Genomic DNA, 22,568 nt, shown 5'->3' with positions numbered 1-22,568 from the left:
ACCCCAATGCCACATACGAACCTCATGGTTGTCTTTGAGCCGCAGCTCCAAGGTCCCATCCCCTGGGCATCCTCCTTCCTTGGTCCTAAATGTTCCTCACACCCTCCTTGTTCCCACCGAACTTGACCTTGTCTATTACAGCACCGTTCACGATGCACTTGATCCGGAACTGTGAACGCTCCCTATCTAGTTAGGTCTTTCTTGACCACAGGAGTGTGTCCCACGCAGCTAATATGCGGGAGCCATCCAGTATTTGCTGAATGAATGATTGATTGTATTATGGTAAAAGTTTCTAAATCCTTAGGAACCTGGTCATTTTCCTCCATGGGCCTCTGATTAGTCCTTGTCTTATTTTTTAATGTTTTTATTGACTTCAGAGGGAGGAAGGGAGAGAGGGAGGGAGAGAGAGGGAGAGAGAGAGAGAAACATCAATGATGAGAGAGAATCATGGACAGGCTGCCTCCTGCACGCCCCCACACTGGGGATGGAGCCCGCAACCCAGACGTGTGCCCTGACCGGAAATCGAACTGGTGACCTCCTGGTTCATAGGTCAACGCTCAACCATGAGCAACACCGGCCGGGCAGTCCTTGTCTTTTTAGAAAGTATATTCTATTTAGCCACCACAACAGCCTGACACCTTCTGGCCTTTGTGAATTGGGTGTCACGTGTGTAAGGATAGTTGGTGTGTGCGGTGGGGGAGTGAGCCTCACCTTGAGGAGAAAGCTGGTCTCGGCGGGGTTGAGCAGTGTGCCCACAGCCCTCACCGGATGCCGTGCAGACACAGTGGATGGGGTCCTGGTGGTCCGAGTCCTCCCTCCCAACTTGCTTGACGTCCAACCGAGCATTTTCTCTCCTAGGCTCCCCCTCTTTCCACCCAGAGCGTTAATTCCATGCTGTTGCCGGTGTATCGTATCTGAAAAATGTTTTATTCGTTCATACCACAGATTCCAGAACGGAAACAGCTCTCCATCCCAAAGATCGAGTCTCCAGAGGGTTACTATGAAGAGGCTGAGCCATATGACATGTCCCTCAATGGTACATCCCGGGGCCGGGGCTGGGACTCGGGTGGGGGTGGGGGTGGGGGTAAACCGCTTCCTGCACAGATGGGTGCTGGCAGCAAGGACAGCCTGGGCTGCTCTTACCAGAGGGCGTGGCTGAAGCTGAGAACTGGCCACAGAGCATTGAGCCTCTGCTCAGTGGGGAGCTGAGACCTGCAGCAGTCCCCGCCGCCTGCAAGGAGGGGTTGGGACGGTCCACAGCGAGACCCCGCCGCCTGCAAGGAGGGGTTGGGATGGTCCACAGCGAGCTGGTTCAGGGGCCCGATGTTTTGGGTGTTCCCAACTGGCTGTGCCTGGATTCAGCACAGAAATGTGTTGGAAGAGAGGTGTGTTGGGAGTCAGGAAGTCACAGCCTGTAGGTTCTCCGTCTCTTGGTGTAGTAATTCTTTTTTAAAAAAATATATTTTTATTGATTTCAGAAAGGAAGGGAGGGGGAGAGACATCAATGATGAGAGAAGATTATTGATTGGCTGCCTCTTGCACACCCCCCACTGGGGATCCAGCCCGCAACCCGGGCATGTGCCCTGACCAGGAATCGAACTGTGCCTTCCTGGTTCATAGGTTGACACTCAACCACTGAGCCACGCCGGCCGGGCCATGTAGGAATTCTTTAACACTGGACCCCAGGTTCTGGAAGAAAGAGATGGTTGTGGCCTTCTCTTCCCGGCAGCTGGACTCTCACTGTCTCCTTCGTCCCCCCTTCCCTGTGAGCGAAAGGTCTTGGAGAGCATAAAGCAGTTTGCAGACGTAAGAGAGGAGGCCCCTGGTCGTGGGAATGAACTGCAGGGGGCGTTGCTGGCTCCACAGAGAAGGGCCCGGGGATGAGCCGGGCAGGCCCTCGGAGCTGGGTTGGAGGCTCTGTCTTCACGCTCCCCCGCTGCCCTCGGCCCAGGAACTGTGTGTGGGAGGCGGGGGCCCGTTCGGTCTGAGGTTCTTCTCCTCGGAGAGGCCCGCGTGGTGGGCAGACGTCCCGTAGCTTGAGCCCTGTGAGCGTGTGAGATGTTTTGCAGCCACCGTCCGAGCTGTGATTTCAGACCGACGCTGTGGGCGTGTCGCTCCCATCTGGCTGCGTCTGGGAGGAGGAGGAAGAAGTGACTCACCGCGGTGGGCACCTCACCTCCGTGGTGTCTGAAGCCTGGGGTGCTCTCCTGGGTGTGGCCCGTGCCGGCCGGGGCCTGCCTCCCTGACGCTCCCAGGGTCCTGTCTGCCGGGCAGACACTATGACACAAACAAGTGGTCAGAAGGACCCGAGTTTCTTGGTGTCTGTCTCTGGGCTCTGAGTTCATATTGGTTTTAGCCAAGATGCGGGGGGCTGAGGGGAGGGGGTAGTCATCCCACGGGCAGCCGGAGGGTTGGGAAGAGGCCAGCTTGCCTTCCCCTCCTGCCAGGACAAGGGCCGAGGGCGACGTGGGCAGAACTGGCCACACTTGCCCTGCAGAGGGGGCGCCACCTGGGACGTACCCGGCCCGCTCTCGGTTCCTGGCCGTGGTCCCCACACCCGTGTGAGTGGTGGACACGCAGGTCACAGCAGGAGGAAGGGCGGGGGCATCGGCCCTTTGCTCTAGGGCAGTGGTTCCCAACCTTCCTGATGCCGCGACCCTTTAATACAGTTCCTCATGTTGTGGTGACCCCCAACCATGAAATTATTTTCGTCGCTACTTCCTAACTGTCATTTTGCTACTGTGATGAATCGTCATGTAAATATCTGTGTTTTCCGATGGTCTTAGGCAACCCTGCTAGCGGTTCTCGACCTGTGGGAAGAGAACCGTAGCAAAATTACAGTTATGAAGTAGCAACGAAAATAATTTTATGGTCGGGGGTCACCCCAACATGAGGAACTGTATTAAAGGGTCGCGGCATTAGAAAGGTTGAGAACCACTGCTCTAGTTCACTGGCCAACAGCAAGCGATGTCGCTGACTTCCTGCCAAGACCAGCGTCTCGGTTTCTGGTCCGGCTCTCTCAGCCCTGTCCCCACACTGCCCCCCAGAGTCAGGTTCCTCTCTCCCAGCATCACTTCCTTCTGTGCCGGTGGCCCGTGCAGGGGACAGTCGTGTCTGTCCTGCTTGCCCAAGACATCCGCCCCTTCACTGATGATGCCTCCTGTTGGGGTACTGACAGCTGCTGTAACACGGTGCCCCCTTTCAGTTCCTGGTAACACAACACCGATCTGCTCTCGCCCCCGGACGGGTCAGTGTGGCTTCGCTGGTCGGCAGGTAGTGTGGGTTCCCCAGCTCCTTCCAGGGCGGGCTCGGCCGCCTCTGAGGCCGCAGAGTCCTCTGCAAAGAGAGCGTGGGAAAACCCCAGTGTGCTTCCGAGCAGCGCCAGCTGGAAGTGACACGCACTGCTTCTACCCACGCTCCACACTGGTGACGAGTCGCCTGTGGATGTGAGGGGGCTGGGAAATGAAGTCCGTGGCGGGCCGGGGCCTCTCCTGACAAGCCCACGCCTGCACTGAGAAAGCACGAAGTCCTGGTGGCAGGCAGCCACTCCGCCTCATCCGGGTCTCTCTCTTGGTGTCTGCGCGTGGTCTGTCCCTCTCTCTCTTCACCTTGTCTCTCTCCATCTTGCCCTTGTCTGTGCTTCTGGCCATCACACAGGTCATTCCGGCCGAGTCCCCTCCACCGGAGTCCCCAGATGGGCGCAGGTGCCCGAAGGAGTCATTTACGCCACCATCACCTTGGGTACTGCTTGTCCCCAGAGCTGGGATGCCAGTGATCCCGTGCCTGCTGCCTGGCTCTCAGAGGCGGGGTGCATGCCCCTGGCGTGGCCACCGCTCTGTCCCTGTCCTCCCGCCTGGGTCCCGCATGCCGGGTGCCGTCCTTCCATAGACCCCTGCCTGTGGCATCCGTCCGTGTGGCCGGAGGACTCGGTGCTTCTTGGTTGTTCTGCCCTCTCCCACGGACAGGTTACAGGGACAGTGGGGGCAGCCAGCACGGGGATGGGATTATCTGATCATCCTGCCGGCCGCCTGGTCACCCGGGGGCCTGGAAGCTAAGTGTCTGTTTTAAGAATATCCAGTGTTTATGGTGGTGCTGTGATGGCCCTTTAGGGCAGTGGTCGGCAAACCGCGGCTCGCGCGCCACATGCGGCTCTTTGGCCCCTTGAGTGTGGCTTGGCGTTAGAACCACTTCTTCAAAATAGACTCTCCCAGGCCGAAAACCGACTTCTGTGCATGGGCCACGAAGTTTCAATTGATCTCACTGTACGTGTGCGCCCACACGTGGTATTTTGTGGAAGAGCCACACTCAAGGGGCCAAAGAGCCGCATGTGGCTCTTGAGCCGCGGTTTGCCAACCACTGGCCTAGGTTAGGGGGAAATAAAATGAATACATTCGCCCTAAACTTCCTCCAAGCTGCTCCGGGTAGCTTGAGATACTATGATACGCTTTTTTCTCAATTAGCTTCCCTGTCCCCCTCCCCCCGATCCCTGGAGGTGGACGGACAGGTGTTAGATTTCTCCCTGGAACACGTGGGGCAGCCCCCAAGGCACAAAACAGCCGGGGGACTTGGCCAGTTTCTTCACACTGAACTCTGCAGCCTCCCGCCTGAATTTTTGTTGCTGCGGGAGTGTCCCAGTGACCTTGCCCGATTCTTCTTATCTCACTTATGGCAATGCTGACAGTGAGGACCTTTTCAAACTACAATCACCCTCATCCTACCAGCAGATCCAGCCAACTATTGTGAATCCCCCGTTGCCATCAGTGCTGATCTGTTTGCACGTAAATTGTAAGCGTGCTTTCTCCTGCTGTCATATTCACTGACTTTATCGAGTTGCAGAATAGTCTGTAGTTTTCATCGACTGCACTTGCATGCATGCTCCTAAGTGGATGAAATCATACTTCCCCCTTTTCCTCCTGCTGACTGTGAAATGGCTTGAATTAATATCTTAATGCATGTAACCTTCCCCCTTCCTTCCTTTAAAAAAAAAACTAGTTTCCTAGGATAAGCTCCCAGGACCGGGATTTCTGGGTCAAAGGGTGTGGGTGTTTTTATGGCTCTTGAAACAGCAGGCTGACAGACTGTTCTCTGAGAGGCTTGGGTTGATGGACGTTGCCCCCAGCCGTAGGCCAGCTCCGGGTCCCCCGCGGGGGAGAGCCGCTGTTTTCAATCCTTGCTCACTTAACAGGTGTAAAACCACGAACTGAGCAGCATCTGTGTTAGGCCACGAAGGGGAGCAGTACCACACTGCTTTCAAAGAAAACTGATAGGAAAATACCTAGAGTGTTATTTTTAGAAAGAGTAAAATAACCGAAAGCGCATTTTCATTGGTGTTGTGGCCAGAATAACGATGGCAGTGGGCTCATTCGTTTCCCATAATAAAATTCAAATGTGGTCTGTGTTCTTCGTGTGCAGGAGCCTGGCTGTGCAGATAATAGGGGTACTCCGGGGGGGGCGGAAGACCAGGGGCCCATGAGGTGTCTCTCATGGGAAGGGGGCTTCCCCCATCCTGACTCAAGGAGACAGAACATGTCTGTCGCCGTCACAGGGAAGGAAAGGAGATGAGGGGCCCACTTCGGTTAGAGCTGCTCAGCAATGGAAGCAATTGTAAGGTAGTGAGCTCCCTGTCCATTGGGGAATTCAAGCAGAGGCTGGAGCAGCGTCAAGATTACAATAGGATTCCGTGTTTTGTTGTTGTTGTTTTTGGATGTTACTGATTTGTTTATTTTTCTTCACCTAGTTTTCGTTGGCCTCGAATAGCACAGCGAGGCTGGGAGAATAGAGCAAATTTTGCAGAGTGTGGGGGCAGAAACTGAGGTGTGTGGAGTGTGCATAGATTTGGGTCCAGTTTGCGCTTGAGGAGTTTGGGGATCCTTTCAAACAGAAGGAAAATGTGAGGTTGGCTCGTTGACAGAGGGGCGGACGTGTATGGGCTGGGGATAAGTAGAAGGAGCTAGGCTTGTGCTGGGCCGTGTTCAGTGGCAGGGAACGAGAATGCGGTCCGTGGAGGATGAGGATGGGTTTTTTTTTAAAGGTTATGACTAGGAGAGGGCACTGAGGAATGGTAAGATGGCCCCTTCTCCAGAAAGCATTTCCTGCCACGGTTTATTCTGCCTTTTCTTTCCCAGAAGCCACATCGCCTCCCTGCCCCTGGGATAGAACCAGGGACGGGGCAGGCAGCTGTCGGAGGCTTGCCATGTGCCCGGCTCTGGGCTCTGATGGCGACCCCTCCCTCCCGGCCACTTAGATGACAGAGTGCGGGTCAGGAAGGCCCCCACCCCACAGATGAAGAGACAGAGGTCCCGAGTGGGGAGCTGGCCATCTCCACAGCCAGAGGCCCGTCTGGGGGCAGCGTCCCGTCAGGTTCTCTGGAGCCCGAGATGGCAGGATGTGAGGAGGAAGAGGAAGGGCTTCTGGCTTTAAGTTATTTGTATATGAGGCCAGAGGCAGCACCCAAGCCGCTTTGCTCAGCGGGATTGGGACCGGAAACTGCCTGGTCTGTGGTTGGCAGCCGTGGGGGGCTGGTTCAAGGGCAAAGGAGAGGCGGGAGGGTTGGGGCCCGGGGCCAGTGGCTGCTCCCACCTGCTGCCTGCTTCCCTCCCTCCTGAACAAACCAGCATGTTTGGGAGCATCCCCTGCCCTGCCCGGCGGGGACTCGGGGATGTGACCTAGTGGGTGTGCCTTGCAGAGGACGGAGAGGCCGTGAGCAGCTCCTACGAGTCCTACGACGAGGACGAAGGCAGCAAGGGCAAGTCGGCCCCCTACCAGTGGCCCTCCCCGGAGGCCAGCATCGAGCTGATGCGCGACGCCCGCATCTGCGCCTTCCTGTGGCGCAAGAAGTGGCTGGGGCAGTGGGCCAAGCAGCTGTGCGTCATCCGGGACACCAGACTCCTGGTCAGTGGTCTCTGGTCGCATTCTGGTCTCTCTCTTTTTAGGGGTGGGGGTGGCCCCTGATACCAGGTGGTCAGAGCCCTTTCTGCCAGATTGTTACCTCTCCCTCACCTGAAACTGTATGTAGAACGTTGCATGCATGCATGAATGTCTGTTTTTAAAATATATGTTTATTGTTATCAGAGAGGGAGAGAAACATCAATGATGAGAGAGGATCATCGATCGGCTGCCTCCTGCAACGCCCCACACTGGGGATCGAGCCCACAACCCAGGCATGTGCCCTGACTGGGAATCAAATTGTGACCTCTTGGTTCATAGGTCGAAGTTGAACCACTGAGCCACGCCTGCTGGGCTGAATGCTCTTTTTTTACATTTGGTTTTTATGGTTTATTACTGCCCCCAAAATAATTACACCCGAATCTGATTAAGCTTCTAAGAATGTACTTTTTCTGAACTAGAAGGTCTAATGGTTTTCATCAAACTCTCACAGGGGGACTAAGATGACCCCCCCATCCCATCCCATCCCCTCCCCTCTCCTCCCCATTTTTTTCCAGGGACCTTTCTGTTCCCTGGCCTGAGGGCCCATTCTTCCTCCCATCCTGGCCACTGGGGGTTGTGGGTGGGGCCTGCTGCCCTGTCAGGGCGCCCCCAGCCCAGCCCAGCCCCAGTCCTGGCTGCTGCATTTGTCTGTGCAGCATGAAAATCACAGGTTAGGTGTCTTCTCAGAAGTCATAGTGTTTTGAATTCGTGATCATAAGACAAGACCCATAAAGGAATCAAAAGATATTATCCTGAACACAGCCCCGTTTCCTGTTGTTTAAAATTCATTTTTTGGTCCTGATTTGAAGCTCCAGGGCATCGTTATAAGCACCCTTTCTTCGCTGGTTACAGCGTGCCCTGCTCTGTGCAGCCGGTCCGTCGGGTGATCCTGGGAGGACCCCCCTTGTACAAATGAGAAACTGAGGAGCCCAGTATGTTCTCTGGCAGGAGGAGAAAGTGCCTTTCTCTTTTTTTTTTTCTTTTTAATCTATTTTTGTTGATTTCAGAGAGGAAGGGAGAAGGAGAGATAGGAACATCAATGATGAGGGAGAATCATTCATTGCTGTCCCCTGCACGCCCCACACTGGGGACCGAACCCACAACCTGACCAGGAATCGAACTGTGACCTCCTGGTTCATAGGTCGATGCTCAACCACTGAGCCACGCCAGCTGGGTGAAAGCCCCTTTTTCCCCTTGCTAATGACGTCACCTTCCTAACCAAGGGGAGGAACAACTTAGTCTTCATTCCCTACGGACCCCTGCCTGGGGGAGCTGAGCCGGCAATGCAGCGGTGGAGAAGTGGGACAAGCGGGTTCCACCCTGAGTGAGAGTCGCCCTCGGAGGTTGTGTTTTAGGAGCCAGTGCAGGCCTGCAGCGATTAGAGCCGCCGGGACAAGCAGGGTCCCGGGGCACCCCTGGCTGAGGCCGGAGAGGAGGAGGCTGCAGGCAGCGAGGCAGCCGGCTGGTCTGATGCTCAGACCGAGTTGCCGCTGTTTGCGGTTCCGGTGCTGCAGTTGCGCTAGGGTACCCGGTCCTTCGGTTTTACTGGGCAGAACCCAGGTCTCCGTGGGTCCTGCCATGCCCGGCGGCCCCTTCTCTGCAGACTCCGGCGAGGCCTGGCACCCCTGGCAAGCAGCATCTCGTCTCTTTCCTCCCAGTGTTACAAATCCTCCAAGGACCACAGCCCGCAGCTGGACGTGAACTTGCTGGGCAGCAGCGTCGTCCACAAGGAGAAGCAAGTGCGGAAGAAGGAGCACAAGCTGAAGATCACGCCGCTGAACGCCGACGTCATCGTCCTGGGCCTGCAGAGCAAGGACCAGGCGGAGCAGTGGCTCCGGGTGAGGGGCCCTGCAGTCCGGCTCCCCGGCTTCCCCCACCAGGAGGGTGCTGTCCAGGGTAGAGGGTCTGTGATCCAGCTCCCAGGGCCCCTGCGTGCTGAGTGGCCGCCATCGGTCTAAGGGACGTGGGTCGCAGACTCGGCTGCGAGGCCGACATCCTTCTCGGGCGCCTGGATTGGGCTCGGGTCGAAATCCTCTTGTGTTCTGGCCCCCAGGGAGGCATCGCCAGCCTCCTTAGGAAAGAACCCATGCAGCTGCCATTTGTAAGCACTTGCCAGGGGCCGTGCTCTGGTAACAGGTTTAACCACACTGCAGGGGGCCGGGCCTTGCGAATGTCCCCATTTCGGAATGGAGGTTAGGGCTGAGGGAGGTCACCGGGCAGGGGAGCGGCAGCATCTGGTTCCAGACCTAGAACCGCCTGACCACGGCCCTGCGTTCTGCCTAATTTACCGTGACGTGGCCCCGAAACGCAGCCCCTGGGAGGGGCCTGCCCGCCCCGTATTACAGATGAGCGGGACCATCCCGGAAGGTGTGAGGTTTGTGCCGAGAAGGGGCCACAGTTGCAGAGGAAGCTGCAAACCCAGCAGGTCCCATGGTGAGGCCAGAGAGGCCCTCACCCTCCTTACCCCTGCCCGCACCCCCTCCTCCATTACAGCCCCGTGGATGCATTTCCAAAGCAGGAGCATCCTGTCAGCCCTGCACCCCCATCTGTACAAATGCGCGCACACACACACACACACACACAGGTATTTACACGGACACACCCCTGCACGCACGCACCGCTCTTGCTCCAGTTGCCGGGCGCTGTTCCTCTGCCACCTTAACCCCCTTTGTCCTTCCCCTGACTCCAGCCTCCCTCCCCACTCACACCCTCTTCCTGAGACCCCTGCCCGCCCCCGGCTCTTGCTGGTGGTTTAAAGACAAGAACACTGAGAAGACACAGCCGCTCTGTCGGCCTTCACCGACAGGCCCTGTCCTCCCTGGTCAGACGAGCGCGGAAGTGGACTTGGCCGTGGGGGCCTGGCTCTTGAGAAGCTGTGCACACCTGCAGTTGGGCGGGCGGGGCTGGTCAGCCTGTCCAAGGGGCCCTGGACCAGACGCATCTGTTCGGTCAAATCTACCTGCCTGCCCCGGCCTCTGTCTCAGTTCTGCAGGACACCTGTGCCCGCCGGCTGGGACAGGGATATGACAGTAAATGGGGGATGTTGATATGGGACAGAGTTCCAGAAAAGAAAGGCACAGAGCACAACTGTCCCAGAGCAGTGGAACCCGCACGCCCTGGGGCCTGGACATGCGGCTTAGCATGCTTCCCCTGGGCAGCCCCCACCCCACCCCTCCACCCCCCGCTAACACGGTGGCAACGAACGTACCTCTCCTGTCCTGGGTACATTACACACCAGACCCCACAGCTGCCCGTGGCATAGGTATTGTCCCATCTTACAGATGTGGTGACTGCGGCTCAGACCCCAGGTCAATGTCAGGAACGAGAAAGGCCTTGGGTTTCTCCATCCCAGAGCTATTTCTCCTTTTCTTTGGCTTTTCTGATTTTAACCCCTTTCCGTAAACTGCTCGAGGCGGAGACTGGAAAAGGAGGGTCTTCGAAACCACTCCTGCTAAGTCCACGGCTCCCAAGGGCTCTGGCTGGGCAGCATGTTTGTGATGTTTGTGGCTACCCTGGCGGTCACCCTGTGGGCATCCCCTCCTGACCCCGGCTGTGGGCACGGGGTGCTGCTTCGTGTTGACCTGCGTGGCCCCAGCCCAGGCCCACAGGGCGGCGGGGCTTGATTGTAAAACCCCGCCCCCAGCCTTGTCCATCCCCCAGACACGTGGGGGCCTGCAGGAGAGAGGGCCTGAGCAACCCGCCCACCCTCACCCCCCATCGCAGCCTGCCCGGCGTGGTCCCCAGGCCGCATGTGGGCCAGGTGTTGGGAGTGGGGTGGTTCTGTGTCCTGGGGAAATCGTGCGTCTTCTCCCTCACCTGTACCCACTCTCTCCTGACCTCGAGGGGCTCCAGCTTCCCTCTGTGAGTTCAGGGTGGGCCAGAAGCACTTGGGGGCCTGGGCTGATGGCTCCCTCCCCCTCAGGTCATCCAGGAGGTGAGCGGCCTGCCTGCAGACGGTGCGGCCGAGGGAAACCAGTACTCCCCGGAGGCCCAGCGCCTGAGCTGTCAGAAGGTAAGACTTCAGTTCCATTTATCTCCGTAAAAAGTAAAAGTATAAAACGGGAAGCTTTGTTTCCACATTCAGCCCAATGAACAAGAAACCGGCAAGGCCTGGCTACGGGCTGTGGCTTCAGCGTGGCAGGGAAACTGGCGACGCGGACGGCCCTGAACTACTTTCTCGCTTCGCTGGGCAGCGGGGGGAGGGGGGGGGCTCTGCTGGGACAGAGGCTCTCTGCCCTCCACTCCTCAGTAGCGAGGCTTGTTTCGCGAAGTTCTTTCTTCCCGCTGACCCCCCAGCAGAGGTCCGGGGGCCGGGGCACTGAGCCAAAGGGCCCTGGTGCTCATGTGCATGGAGCTGCGGAGCCCCCGCTGAAGGGTCAGAGTCGAGGAAGTTGCGCTGGTTGCTGACCAACGGGGAGGCCTCCCCCCGGGGGTGACATTTCATGGCCCTGAGTATGTGCAGGTCAGCGCCCCGCAGCCTGGGCATGCACAGCGCAGGCAGAGGATCACTGTGTCTCATCGTGGGGACCCCACCCCTGAACGGGAGGGAAGGCGAGGCCTGGAGCAGGGAGGAGGCACAGGCCCTTCGGAGGGACTGAAGAAGGGCTGTCCGTTGTCTCTCGTTCTTGGTCATGGACCAGAAACAAAGCCAGAGTAGGCTGGGTGTTCTTCGCGTTGGGGTGAGACGTGAGCTCAGTCCCTAAAGACCGCAGGCAGAGTTCCCTGGCGGGTGCATCCGCCCTGGTCATGCCCTGAGGCTGGGAGACCCAGGGCTTATTTTGCAGAGTCTGGAGTAAGCAGTTCCAGAAGAAGCTTGATTGGAATGATCTAATGCAATTTCCCTTTTTAAAAGTGTATTTTATTGATTTCAGAGAGGAAGGGAGGAGAGAGATAGAAGCATCAATGACGAGAACCATTGATTAGCTGCTGCCTCCTGCACACACACATACACACCCCCCACTGGGGATTGAGCCCACAACCCGGGCATGTGCCCTGACCGGGAATCGAACTGTGACCTCCTGGTTCATAGGTCGACCGCTCAACCACTGAGCCACACCGACCAAGCAAGATGCTTCCCGTTCTAACAGCAGCAGCCACGCCACTCCTGTAGGGACGACCTCTAGCTCCCAGCAGCCCCGGGATGCCTAGTGGGGGGTGCCATCTCTGTTTTATACGCGTGCATAGTGGGCTCCCGGAGCACCCCCCAGCTGGAGAATGCGCCAGCGGGATTCAGATCATGCGCTGGCCCGTGCAGACACGCTGGCCCTCCTCCGAAGCCCGATGTGTTGGTAGCGGTCAGTTCTCCACTTTCTCACGCTCCTGGCCTGGGTGGTGCCCAGCTTGACATCAGCTTCAGCTGGGGACACCCACTGTAATGCCACCTCCCCACCCCCAACCCCCACCTCGGCTCCAGGGGCCACTGTCATGTCAGGGTGAGCAGCCATGTGAACAAGGGACAGGTGCTCTGGGGCGGGGCAGGGGACCTCAGGGAGGGAGGGTGAGGGCAGGTCCCCAGAGGGCAGCCCAGCCAATGCCTCACCAGAGGCCTGGACTCCAGGGTGACCCCTAGCCGACATCTGAGAGTATTGTTTTCTCTTAAACTGCGGTCTCTGAGGTAACCCTTCTCAGGTAGGATCCCCACGTGTCTCTCTTCCTTCCCCAGGCAGATATATCTGAGAAGTACCTGTCAGCCTCGGAGTATGGGAGCTCTGTGGATGGCCACGCTGAGGTCCCCGAGACCAAAGATGGTACCCATGCTTACGGCTTTCAGCCCGGGGTGGGGAGGGGGTGGTCCCCAGGCTGTGTGGCTCAACCCTAATGCGCTTTAACAGCTCCTTCCCACACGCCTCCCCTTTATAAACTGCTTGGAAGTACTGCAGCTAACAGATCCAGGGGAAAGGGAGAGATGAGCAAATTGACGTTTCATGACCTGCTGGGGGTAGAATGTTCTCTCATCCTCTTGTGGGCTCACCCTGTGTTAAGGGTCTTGGAGCTCATGGCATCTGTAGATTCCCAGGTGCTGACGCATTCCATGAGAGAAGCCGGGGTGCCCCTCTTGAGTGTGCCAGTCTACAGCCACCTGGCTCTGGGCTGTGGATCTTGGTTTGGGGAGCAGGGGTCTGTATGTGTGCGCATGTGTGCACACACGTGTGCAGGGAGGGGCAGATGTGGTGGGGAGGGTCTTCTGTTTCTCCCACCTACTCTAGGGCCCGGGCTCAGCCGTGTGCGATGCTGACGGCTTTTCCTCTCACCTTGACAGTGAAGAAGAAGTGCTCTGCGGGCCTCAGGCTGAGCCACCTGATGAACCTGGGCAGGAAGAAGTCCACCTCGCTGGAGCCGGCCGAGCGGTCCCTGGAGACAGCCAGTAAGGAGCGCGGCCGCCTGCCGGGCCGCCGGGCTTGCCCCCTGGGCTGCAGCCCGTCTCTAGGAAGGCAGCTCAGCGGAGGCAGGGGTTGTAGGTCTCGCTTTAAATGTGTCGTAGGGATGTGGAGCCGTGGCCCAGTTCCTGTCTGTCTGCACTGCAGGTAGTTCTTCTTTATGTCTAGCCTACGTCTCGCCAAGACTCTCGCTGCCGTGCTGGGTCTTTTGCGGAAGTGAAGGGTAATGGATTGCTGTCCTCCTAATGGACTGAAAAAACATGTCCGTCCGATCAATACTTAAGGAGCTTGGCAGGCACAGTGTTATGGGAAGGGAACCAAGTGGATGGAGGACACAGTCCTGAGAGCTTATAGCTCAAGAGAGATGACAGCTTTGCCCCCATCACCACACACCTGCTGGCTGAGCAGCTCTCAGGACTCAGGGACAGAAAGAACCTTTCCCGCTCTGGACAGAGGTGGATTCCTCAACCGGAGTCCTGACGAACAGGCAGGAGCTACGTAGGCTCGGAGGTACCCGGGGTGGGAGCCAAGACGGAGACGCAGCCTGGTGAGACGCATTCAGGGGCCGGGCCGGCAAAAGCCCATGTCGCTGGGACCGAGGGCGTGCATGGGTGCTAGTAGACTCTCAGAGGTCACCTCCCCTGCCCTTTCTCAGTTGAGGAAACTGAGGTCAGGAGGGAGAGAGAGACCTTTCCCAGAATATAACTTGAGCGAGCCGCGTCCTGGTGTTCCACCCGGGCTCATTGCTGTAGGTCTCCCAGGACCTGAAGGCCATCCCTGTCCATCTTCGGGCCCTTTCCTCTGACTCATGGGACCCCTGTCCCAGCCCCAGGCCCACTGTGTCCTGTCTGAGGCTGGCCGGGTGGCCGGGGTGGCATGGGAAGGCGCCTGCTGCTGCTCCTGCCAGGGCACCCCGAGGCCTCAGGGCACGGTGTTGGGCACGGGAGCCTGGTCCCCGTGAGTCATTTTGGGAGATGTGGCGGGGTTACTGCTGGAAGTTGTTCAGCGGCAAAGCCTGCTCCTGTCCCCTGTGGCTGGGGAAGGGCCCTCCTCCCCAGGGCTTGGCCTCAGCGCTCGAGCCTCCCCTGACCCGGAGTTCTCTTCGGTGCAGAGAACTGTGATGGGCCAGTGGGGTGCCTGCCCAGAGGAGCCAGAGGGCCTAGGTCCTGGGCACAAATCCTCCCACTTTGCTACCGTGTTGTGGTGTTCACGTGGCTCTGAGAAACTCACGATCCCCACGGTGGGGCCGGCACTGGGTGGGTGGGAAGGTGGCTGTGCACTTGGACCTTGCTGCGGGAGCCTAGTTCAGTGGTCGTCAAACGGCGGCCCGTGAGCCACATGCGGCTCTTTGGCCCCTTGAGTGTGGCTCTTCCACAAAATACCACGGCCTGGGCGAGTCTATTTTGAAGAAGTGGCGTTAGAAGAAGTTTAAAAAATTTGGCTCTCAAAAGAAATTTCAATCGTTGTACTGTTGATATTTGGCTCTGGTGACTAATGAGTTTGCCGACAACCACTGGCCTAGTTCATCTGGCTGCGGTTCTGAACAGCTCTTAGGGTGGAAAAGGAACCCACTTCGTAAGCCAGCGGCACGGAGGGATGTCAACCCCCCTGCACAGGGGTGTGCAAAGGGCCTGCAGACTGGAGTCCCTCGTCTTTGCAGCCCAGGGACAAGGCCACGCTTGACACAGGGTGTCAGCTCCCCACATGTTAATCTGAGTGGGGGAAGGCTTGTCCTCTCCTTGGGAAGCTGAACCCAGCACATGGGACCATTTGAGAGCGGTGAGGCCTGCCTCGTGAGTGTACCCTGGCAGCCTCTGGGTGCTGTCCGCAAGGGGGGCTCCCTGGCGGAGGCCGCAGGGCACAGACCCGGCTGCTGGAGATGAACGCGCAAGTTCCTGGCCTGGAGAAGCTGGGAGTCCGGTTGGAGGGGCTGACACGGAAGCAGAGCGCGCCGCTGTTCCAGACCCAGCTGTTCAGAAGGCAGACAGCAGGGAGCGCAGGGCCCAGGGAGGGGAGGGCCGAGGCCAAGGGCACCTGGGAGGATGAGGAGGACTCTGCAGGCTGAGACTGAGTGACCCAGGGAGGGCGAGGCTGGCAGGGCAGCTAGGAAGCTAAGGCTGGAGCGGCAAAGGGCTTGCACGGCAATGAGGAGACCCACCGGGGGCGAGCTTCCTGCGTGTGGCCTGAGTGCGGAGAGGCAGAGGTGGGCAGCTGCAGGCTGGACGCGTAGAGCCGTGGCGATGAGGGCTGGGGCGGGGGGTTCTGTCCCGGACACCTACATACTGACCTCGTGTAGTCCAAGGTGCAGCTCCCTTCCCTCTGGACACCCCTTTTTCAAAAGCCAGCAGAGCTGTGCTGCTTGACCTGAAAGGGTCTCGCTGCTAGCACGCAGGAGGGAAGGAGAACATACTGCAGAGATTCACAGCCTCTGTGAGTTACGGAAGCCGCTCAGGCATTGCCTGACGGGTCTTGGAGCTGAGACTCGGGGCGGGGAGGGGGGAACCCTGGGAGGCCCGGAGGTGGGGGCAGCCACCCCCAGCGTCCTGCAGCCGCCGCCTCTCCTGCAGATTACCTGAACGTGCTGGTGAACAGCCAGTGGAAGTCACGCTGGTGCTCCGTCAGGGACAGCCACCTGCACTTCTACCAGGACCGGAACCGCAGCAAGGTGGCCCAGCAGCCCCTGAGCCTCGTGGGCTGTGAGGTGGTCCCGGACCCGAGCCCGGACCACCTGTACTCCTTCCGCATCCTCCACAACGGCGAGGAGCTGGCCAAGCTCGAGGTACTGCTGGCCTGGGGGCGGCGGGCGCAGCCAGGGCGGGGTGGGGGGGGGGCGGCTCTGTGCTGCAGGCCATGGAGACTCCGTGTTGTCCTGGGTGGTTTTGGTTTCCTTTGCGTGAGATGGTTTGCATTTTTTCAAAATTTTCCATTCCCTTTCTGACCTCAGGGTGGTTGTGTTATAGGAGCGGACAATGAGCTGCTTCCTGCACTTGGGGCCGGAGGGGAATTTAGAACTCCCGGAGCCGCAGGGGGAACCTCCTGGGGATTCGCAGTGGGTTTGGTGTAGTTTGTGTAGCACCAGATGCAGCCCGGTCCATAAACATGACGACTGTTAGGGCTTATCTGTGGGCAGGCATCAGGCTGGTGACACAATGGCATTTCTCCCACTCGCCGCCCTGTTGAACGTGATGTCACACTGACAGAAATAAAAGGTGACATAATGCCTTGCATTGAGCTCCCAGCCAGAGTTCTTTCTTCACACACACAGCAGCACACTCTGCCCGGTTCGCCCCTGTTCACCTAGTCCCTGAGCCTGGCTTCATCCGAAATTTTGCTTCAATACTGCCCTTTTGTGGCTAAAAGATCCACATCTCAGTTGCTTCTCAGGGACAAGTTTATACTTCTATCCCAGTGGTCGGCAAACTTATTAGTCAACAGAGCTGCAGTCTGCCCACCACTGATCAATCCGGTCAACAAGTATGGTAACATGTGACCAAGACTGACGTGCTCCCGGTGCTCACGGAACGTACATTCTGTTGCGAGATGTTCTGCAGTTAATGACCCAGTTGATCCCTCAGGCCAAGTCTTCCGAGGAAATGGGCCACTGGCTCGGCCTCCTGCTCTCCGAATCGGGCTCCAGGACGGACCCGGAGGAGTTCACCTACGACTACGTGGATGCGGACAGGGTTTCCTGTATTGTGAGTGCGGCCAGGAACTCCCTGCTGTGAGTGTTACGGGTCTTCTGCTTTGTGCCCTTTCGTTCGGAGGCATGCTTCCAACTCCAGGCCCAGATTGGCCTCTGGTGGCCGGTCACACCAGGGGGTGGCCGAGAACTTGGGGTGGGCCCCGTTCCACCCAGCGGCAGGAGGGCCAGGGCCTGGGCGGGACCCCAGGAGCCGCAGCACCTTGGCTGGGGGAAGACCATCCAGGTCCTTACAGCCGAGTCGGCATGTTCCCTAACCCTCCGCTTCCCTCGCTGTTGGCTCGGTGCTTTCCCGAGGACCCCTCTCTGGGTCCCCAGCGCCCCCTGGAACGAGCAGGGCGGAGGGGGTGCGTCTGCTTTCCAGATGAGCACATGGGCTCCTGGGCCGGGTGGCTGAGGAGCCGCCAGGACATGGAACCCCTTTCTTACGTACAAAACGGGGAAAGTCTCTGGTTGTTGACGGTGAAATGAGAAGGGGTTCTGTTGTTATTGGAGATCCTAAAATGGGGTCAGAAGATGGCAAAAGGATGCCAAGAGGAGGGGGTGGGGGAGAGGGATGCTTTTCTGGAAGAGAAGCTTGGGACCCAGAGTTCTATAGGAAGGCCCAAGAGAGAGGGAGGGGCTCCCCTTGAGGGAATGAGTGTTACATGAGACCGGAGCTGGTCTCGTTATGAATTCTTTGAGGCTGGTGGCTTTTACAGCCTCCTCCCCCATCTTGAATCCTCCTCTCCGAGTCTTGCCGTGTGTCTTCCAGATTGATGCAGAGGAAGTTCTCAGAGCCCAACACGTACATCGACGGCCTGCCCAGCCAGGATCGCCCGGAGCTGCTGTATGACGACGTGGAGATGTCCGAGCTGACGGCCACGGTAAGGACACGGGGTGGCCCCGGGGGTGGGGGTGGGGGTGGGGGGGGCAGTCCAGTCCTCCCGCCGCCAAACCTCAATCCCATTGGCCATAGGAGGAGTGGATTCCAAGTCCCCTGCAGGGCCACCGGGGCAGAAATCTAGGCGCAACCAGGCCGTCTTTTGTCCTGGGGCGGGCAGTCCGCCTGGCATGGGGACTGGTCTGGTTGACCACCCTGGTCAGTGCTAGGACGGGCTGTGCTGCTGGGATTGGGAGCCGTGTCACCATCAGCCTTTGGGGTCCAGATGACAGTGAAGGTGGAATCATCGCATGGGCAGGAGGTTCCAGTGGTCAGACATTACGCTCCGCTGTGCTAAGGGCTGCTTTGGCTGAGCTCATTTAACCCAAACCACCTGCTAGGCAGGTACCATTACTCTCTCCTCTTACAGCTGAGGAATGAAGGTCAGGAAAGCTCCTACTATGTTCTAGGTCTCCCACCTCTTGAGTGGCTGATCCAGGGCTTGAACCCTGACCTTCTAACTCCAACTCAATAGAGGCTTCCCTGGGGGAAGGTCCCTGTGCACCCCACACAGGGAGGGGACAGGAGCTCTGAGACAGGGTGGGCGCCCCCTCTCCAGCCCAGGCTGTGGAAGCGATGGTGAAAGCCACCCGCCTCTCCCCGGCAGGTGGACCCCGAGGAAGCCGCCCCGGCCACAGATGCTCCGAGCGAGCTCGACCCTGACCGCATGTACCTGGACCTCACGCCGGTCAAGTCCTTCCTGCACAGTCCGGGCGGCACCCAGGCCCGAGGGTGCTCCCCCACACCGCCCTGCCTGGACCCTCCAGCCGACGCCCTCCCTGCAGACCCGGGCCCCGCCCCAGCTGAGCCCCCCGTCGTTACATGTGCAGAGACCCCCGAGTCACAGGTACAGGTTGTCCCCCAGCTGGTGGGCTGGCCCTCTCTTCCCAGGCCCCTCAGCGGGCTGAGTTGTGCTCACTTTCTCCAAAAGCAGGGGCAGCAGGAGAGTCCGGAGCCGGGGGAGCTGTCCCCCAGAATCTCAACGGTCAGAATCCAGACCGAACAGCAAAAACTCTCCTTCCCATCGAGCTGCCCCGACGCTGTGGCTGTGACCCCGGCCGGGGCCAGCACGCCCGCGAAGGACAGGCTGAGGGTGACCTCTGCAGGTACCTGTGCTGGATACGCGTTGCGTGTCTTGGAAACGGCTCAGAGGAGCCAGCCCCCTCCCTTCCCTTTGCTATGAGGACACAGAGGGTCAGCGAGGAGGAGGGGCTTGCCCCAGGCCATGCAGTGGAGAAGGTGTGGTGCCCAGTTCCTTTGCCGGCCTGGCGTCCAGCTCTGATCTCCTGTCAAAGCCTCCGTTTCCCCGGAGCCTGTGTGATGGGTTGGCCATAGCCCTCCTGGTCCAGCCTGGCTGAGCTCGGGGCTCCCTCTCTGGGTTTGTAGAGATCAAACTCGGCAAGAACAGGACAGAAGCTGAGGTGAAGCGGTACACGGAGGAGAAGGAGAGGCTGGAGAAGAAGAAGGAAGAAATCCGGGGGCACCTGGCTCAGCTCCGGAAGGAGAAACGGGAGCTGAGGGAGACCCTGTCGAAATGCACAGGTGAGGGGCCTGGCAGGGCGCGTGGAGGCTGGGGCTTCCCGCGGGGCGAGCCTGGACCTGGGCACCTGGCCTACAGCCCTGCCACAGGGGCATGTTCACCCCCCCACCGTCCTACCTGAAAGGTCACTGTCCTGTGCAGAGAGACCTCTGACCCACTGTCAATAGGACCAGGAGGCAGTTCTAAAAGCTAGCTCAAAGAAGACATCCTTAAACATTTTATTTTCACTTAAATCAAATGTATACACCCAGGTCCATCTTTCCATGCATCGCCTTTTCCAGAGATCCCATGTCATGGTTCTTGCACTAACCATATGCATCCGGCATCATCCGTAATTTCCAGTCTTCAAAGACTTAGGACACTTGCAAAGAAATCTGCATCCCTCTAGATCAGTGGTTCTCAACCTTTCTAATGCCGCGACCCTTTAATACAGTTCCTCATGTTGTGGTGACCCCCAACCATAAAATTATTTTCGTTGCTACTTCATAACTGTAATTTTGCTACTGCTATGAATCGTAATGTAAATATCTGTTTTCCGATGGTCTTAGGCGACCCTGCTAGCGGTTCTCAACCTGTGAGTCGTGACATTACGATCATTAACAGTAGCAAAATTAGTTATGAAGTAGCAACGAAAATAATTTTATGGTTGGGGGGTCACCACAACATGAGGAACTGTATTTAAGGGTCGCGGCATTAGAAAGGTTGAGAACCACTGCTCTAGATTCTTTTCCAGATCATCCTCATCTCACCCGTTTCCTAGCAACCTGCCCTTTAAAGGACCTGCCCCGGTCCTGACTGAAACGCTGCTCCCTGCACCCGGCCTCATTCCCATTCCAGACAAGGGGGCGCTGGCCAGCCTGGAGCAGAAGCTGAAGGAGATCGATGAGGAGTGCAGGGTGGAGGAGAGGAGGCGCGTGGACCTCGAGCTCAACATCGTGGAGGTGAAGGACAACCTGAAGAAGGCCGAGGCCGGGCCCGTGACGCTGGGCACCACCGTGGACACCTCCCACCTGGAGACCGTGAGCCCCCGAGTGAGTGGCAGGAGCTGCTGGCAGGGCCTCCTGGACTGGGGTGGGGTGGGCGGGTGTAGGGGTGGGGGCTCACGTCTCCATCCCTTCCCTCCCCCCGGCTCAGGCGTCACTCTTTTGTCACCACAGCCCAAAGCCGCCGCCCCCACCCCTGCCCCAGACTGTACCCCAGTCAACTCTGCCACAGCGCTCAAGAATAGACCTCTGTCCGTCATGGTCACAGGCAAAGGCACTGTCCTCCAGAAAGCCAAGGTAAGCGGTCACTCCCGGCCCCCTCCAGGGCCCCGGGGGCTTCGCTAGACCTGGGCTCAGCCTGGGGCACTGACCTCCCAGGACGGGCCTTATCAATCAGCACGAGGACAGTCAGAGCCTGGAACCACCCGATTAGCCATAGGGTCTAGGGAGGCAGACTGCAAGTGGACAGTTTTCAAATCAAAAAGCCAGGGACTCTAAAGGACCGCGGCCGCTTAAGCAGCAGATTCAGACGGGTGATGTGATTTGCCTAAAGCCGTGGTCGGCAAACTGCGGCTCTTTGGCTCCTTGAGTGTGGCTCTTCCACAAAATACCACGGCCTGGGCGAGTCTATTTTGAAGAAGTGGCATTAGAAGAAGTTTAAGTTTAAAAAATTTGGCTCTCGGAAGAAATTTCAATCGTGCTGTTGATATTTGGCTCTGTGAGTAATGAGTTTGCCGACCACTGGCCTAAAGCCTCCAGCCACCAGGTGTCAAAGGCTCGGGAGGTGTCGGCTCATCCTGGGCTTTCCCCTGATGGCCAGACACAAGTGTGTTAGTCCTTCCCTCGTGTCCAGTGCAGACATGCCCAGAGTTGCCCGTGCATTCGGCAAACTCCGCGGCACCTGCACCCATGACTACTGCATGCATCGGAGCTGCCGCTCCCGTGTGGCCGTGACAGACACCACGGACCCCTTACCGTGCCACAGCCTCTAACATCCCTTAAGGAGGTGCCCACACAGTGACGAACACACAGGGTTTGAAACGCAGCTGCTGCCTCTATTCCTAACTGTGTCTGTGCACAGGGGCGGGGGGGGCGCAGAGCACAGCTAACTTGCCTCTGTTTTGGGGGTGCTGGTATTTGAATGGCGCCCTAGGAATGGGAGAAGAAAGGGACCAGTTAGGACACAAGCGTCGTGGCAAGCCTCTCCTGTGCACGTGGACCCTGGCGACAACCCCGCTTCGTCCAGGCCTTCCTTAAAGCAGCGACTCTGTGAGCGGGTGAGTCTGTTTAAGAGGAAAAACAAGGACGGGGCGCCGCGAACGGAGAGCGCCGGCCGAGAGGAGGCGCGGGCCCCCTGCAGAGGCAGGAACTAGCAGGACCAGAGAGAGAGCTGTGACTTCAGCAGCGCTGACACCATCGACGACACGGTAACGGGGCAGGAAATATTTGGGACCAAGCGGAGGCACTCCCCACTCAATTAAGGACTTTTTTTAAAGTGACGCTGTATGATATTTTTTAAAAAATGTTTCAAATCCTGTAATTTAGAACAGTGAAGTGTCTTTTGAGATTTAACTGATTTTCGACATTACCGTAGAAAAGAGAGATTCCTTTGTGTTTACAGAGTCCGTCCTGTGGCCATTGTTAAGAGTTATTTAATATAATGCTCTCGTAGTCCCGGTTTTTTAAATTGTGCTTAATGTCCGGGCCCCTTCCAAGATGAAAGGGGTGAGTTTGGGGTGGGCCCCCATCTTTTCCTCCGATGGCATTGTTTGCTAACGCAGGTTGAAACATTTCATCCGTCATCTCCGCCTCACTTCCGGGGGTTCTCAGAACTGAAGTTCTTTCTAACCCCAGGGCATTTATTTCCTTTGTCATGAACACTTGGCGGCCCTTTGCCAAGTGGTGAGTTAGATTTTTCTAAAAAAATAAAATGTTAATTGTATTTTTGGAGGTTTCTTGTATTTCATGAGATGACTTGCCAGGGCCTGATGGATTTGTACCTCAAGGGGGAATGTCTTGGTTATTTACACACTGAACTTCAAAATGTGTGTAAAAAAGAGGGCTTTACAAGGTGCCCTCTTAGCAGGTGATGTTATGCCTCCTTGACTCAAGGAGCACA

The 22,568-nt window shown here is 57.8% G+C and overlaps 1 protein-coding gene across 9 annotated transcripts in view; it reads left to right on the top strand.

The window, feature by feature from the left end:
• Positions 1 to 22,300, top strand: part of AFAP1L2 (actin filament associated protein 1 like 2) — an 86,284-nt gene extending 63,984 nt beyond the window's left edge. Inside the window, exons 6-21 of one of the 9 annotated variants that reach the window (XM_079794160.1) lie at positions 946 to 1,036; positions 3,658 to 3,741; positions 6,686 to 6,891; positions 8,586 to 8,765; positions 10,850 to 10,939; positions 12,590 to 12,674; positions 13,187 to 13,291; positions 15,872 to 16,083; positions 16,880 to 17,025; positions 17,759 to 17,870; positions 18,534 to 18,773; positions 18,861 to 19,032; positions 19,313 to 19,468; positions 20,304 to 20,497; positions 20,624 to 20,746; positions 21,603 to 21,774. In XM_079794160.1, coding sequence (XP_079650286.1) covers positions 946 to 1,036; positions 3,658 to 3,741; positions 6,686 to 6,891; positions 8,586 to 8,765; positions 10,850 to 10,939; positions 12,590 to 12,674; positions 13,187 to 13,291; positions 15,872 to 16,083; positions 16,880 to 17,025; positions 17,759 to 17,870; positions 18,534 to 18,773; positions 18,861 to 19,032; positions 19,313 to 19,468; positions 20,304 to 20,497; positions 20,624 to 20,746; positions 21,603 to 21,629 — 2,223 coding nt within the window. In that variant the 3' untranslated portion in view covers positions 21,630 to 21,774. Of the gene's footprint in view, positions 1 to 945; positions 1,037 to 3,657; positions 3,742 to 6,685; positions 6,892 to 8,585; positions 8,766 to 10,849; positions 10,940 to 12,589; positions 12,675 to 13,186; positions 13,292 to 15,871; positions 16,084 to 16,879; positions 17,026 to 17,758; positions 17,871 to 18,533; positions 19,033 to 19,312; positions 19,469 to 20,303; positions 20,498 to 20,600; positions 20,747 to 21,602 lie in introns of all 9 variants that reach the window. The other 8 variants (XM_079794155.1, XM_079794154.1, XM_079794159.1 and 5 more) reach the window with 8 other exon arrangements.
• Positions 22,301 to 22,568: the final 268 nt, after the last annotated feature.

The sequence above is a fragment of the Cnephaeus nilssonii genome, assembly GCF_951640355.1.
Source record: "Cnephaeus nilssonii genome assembly, chromosome: 16".
NCBI classification, from domain to species: domain Eukaryota; kingdom Metazoa; phylum Chordata; class Mammalia; order Chiroptera; family Vespertilionidae; genus Cnephaeus; species Cnephaeus nilssonii.
The sequence above is the reverse complement of the archived record's forward strand: the minus strand, read 5'-3'. Positions and strand labels throughout refer to the sequence as shown.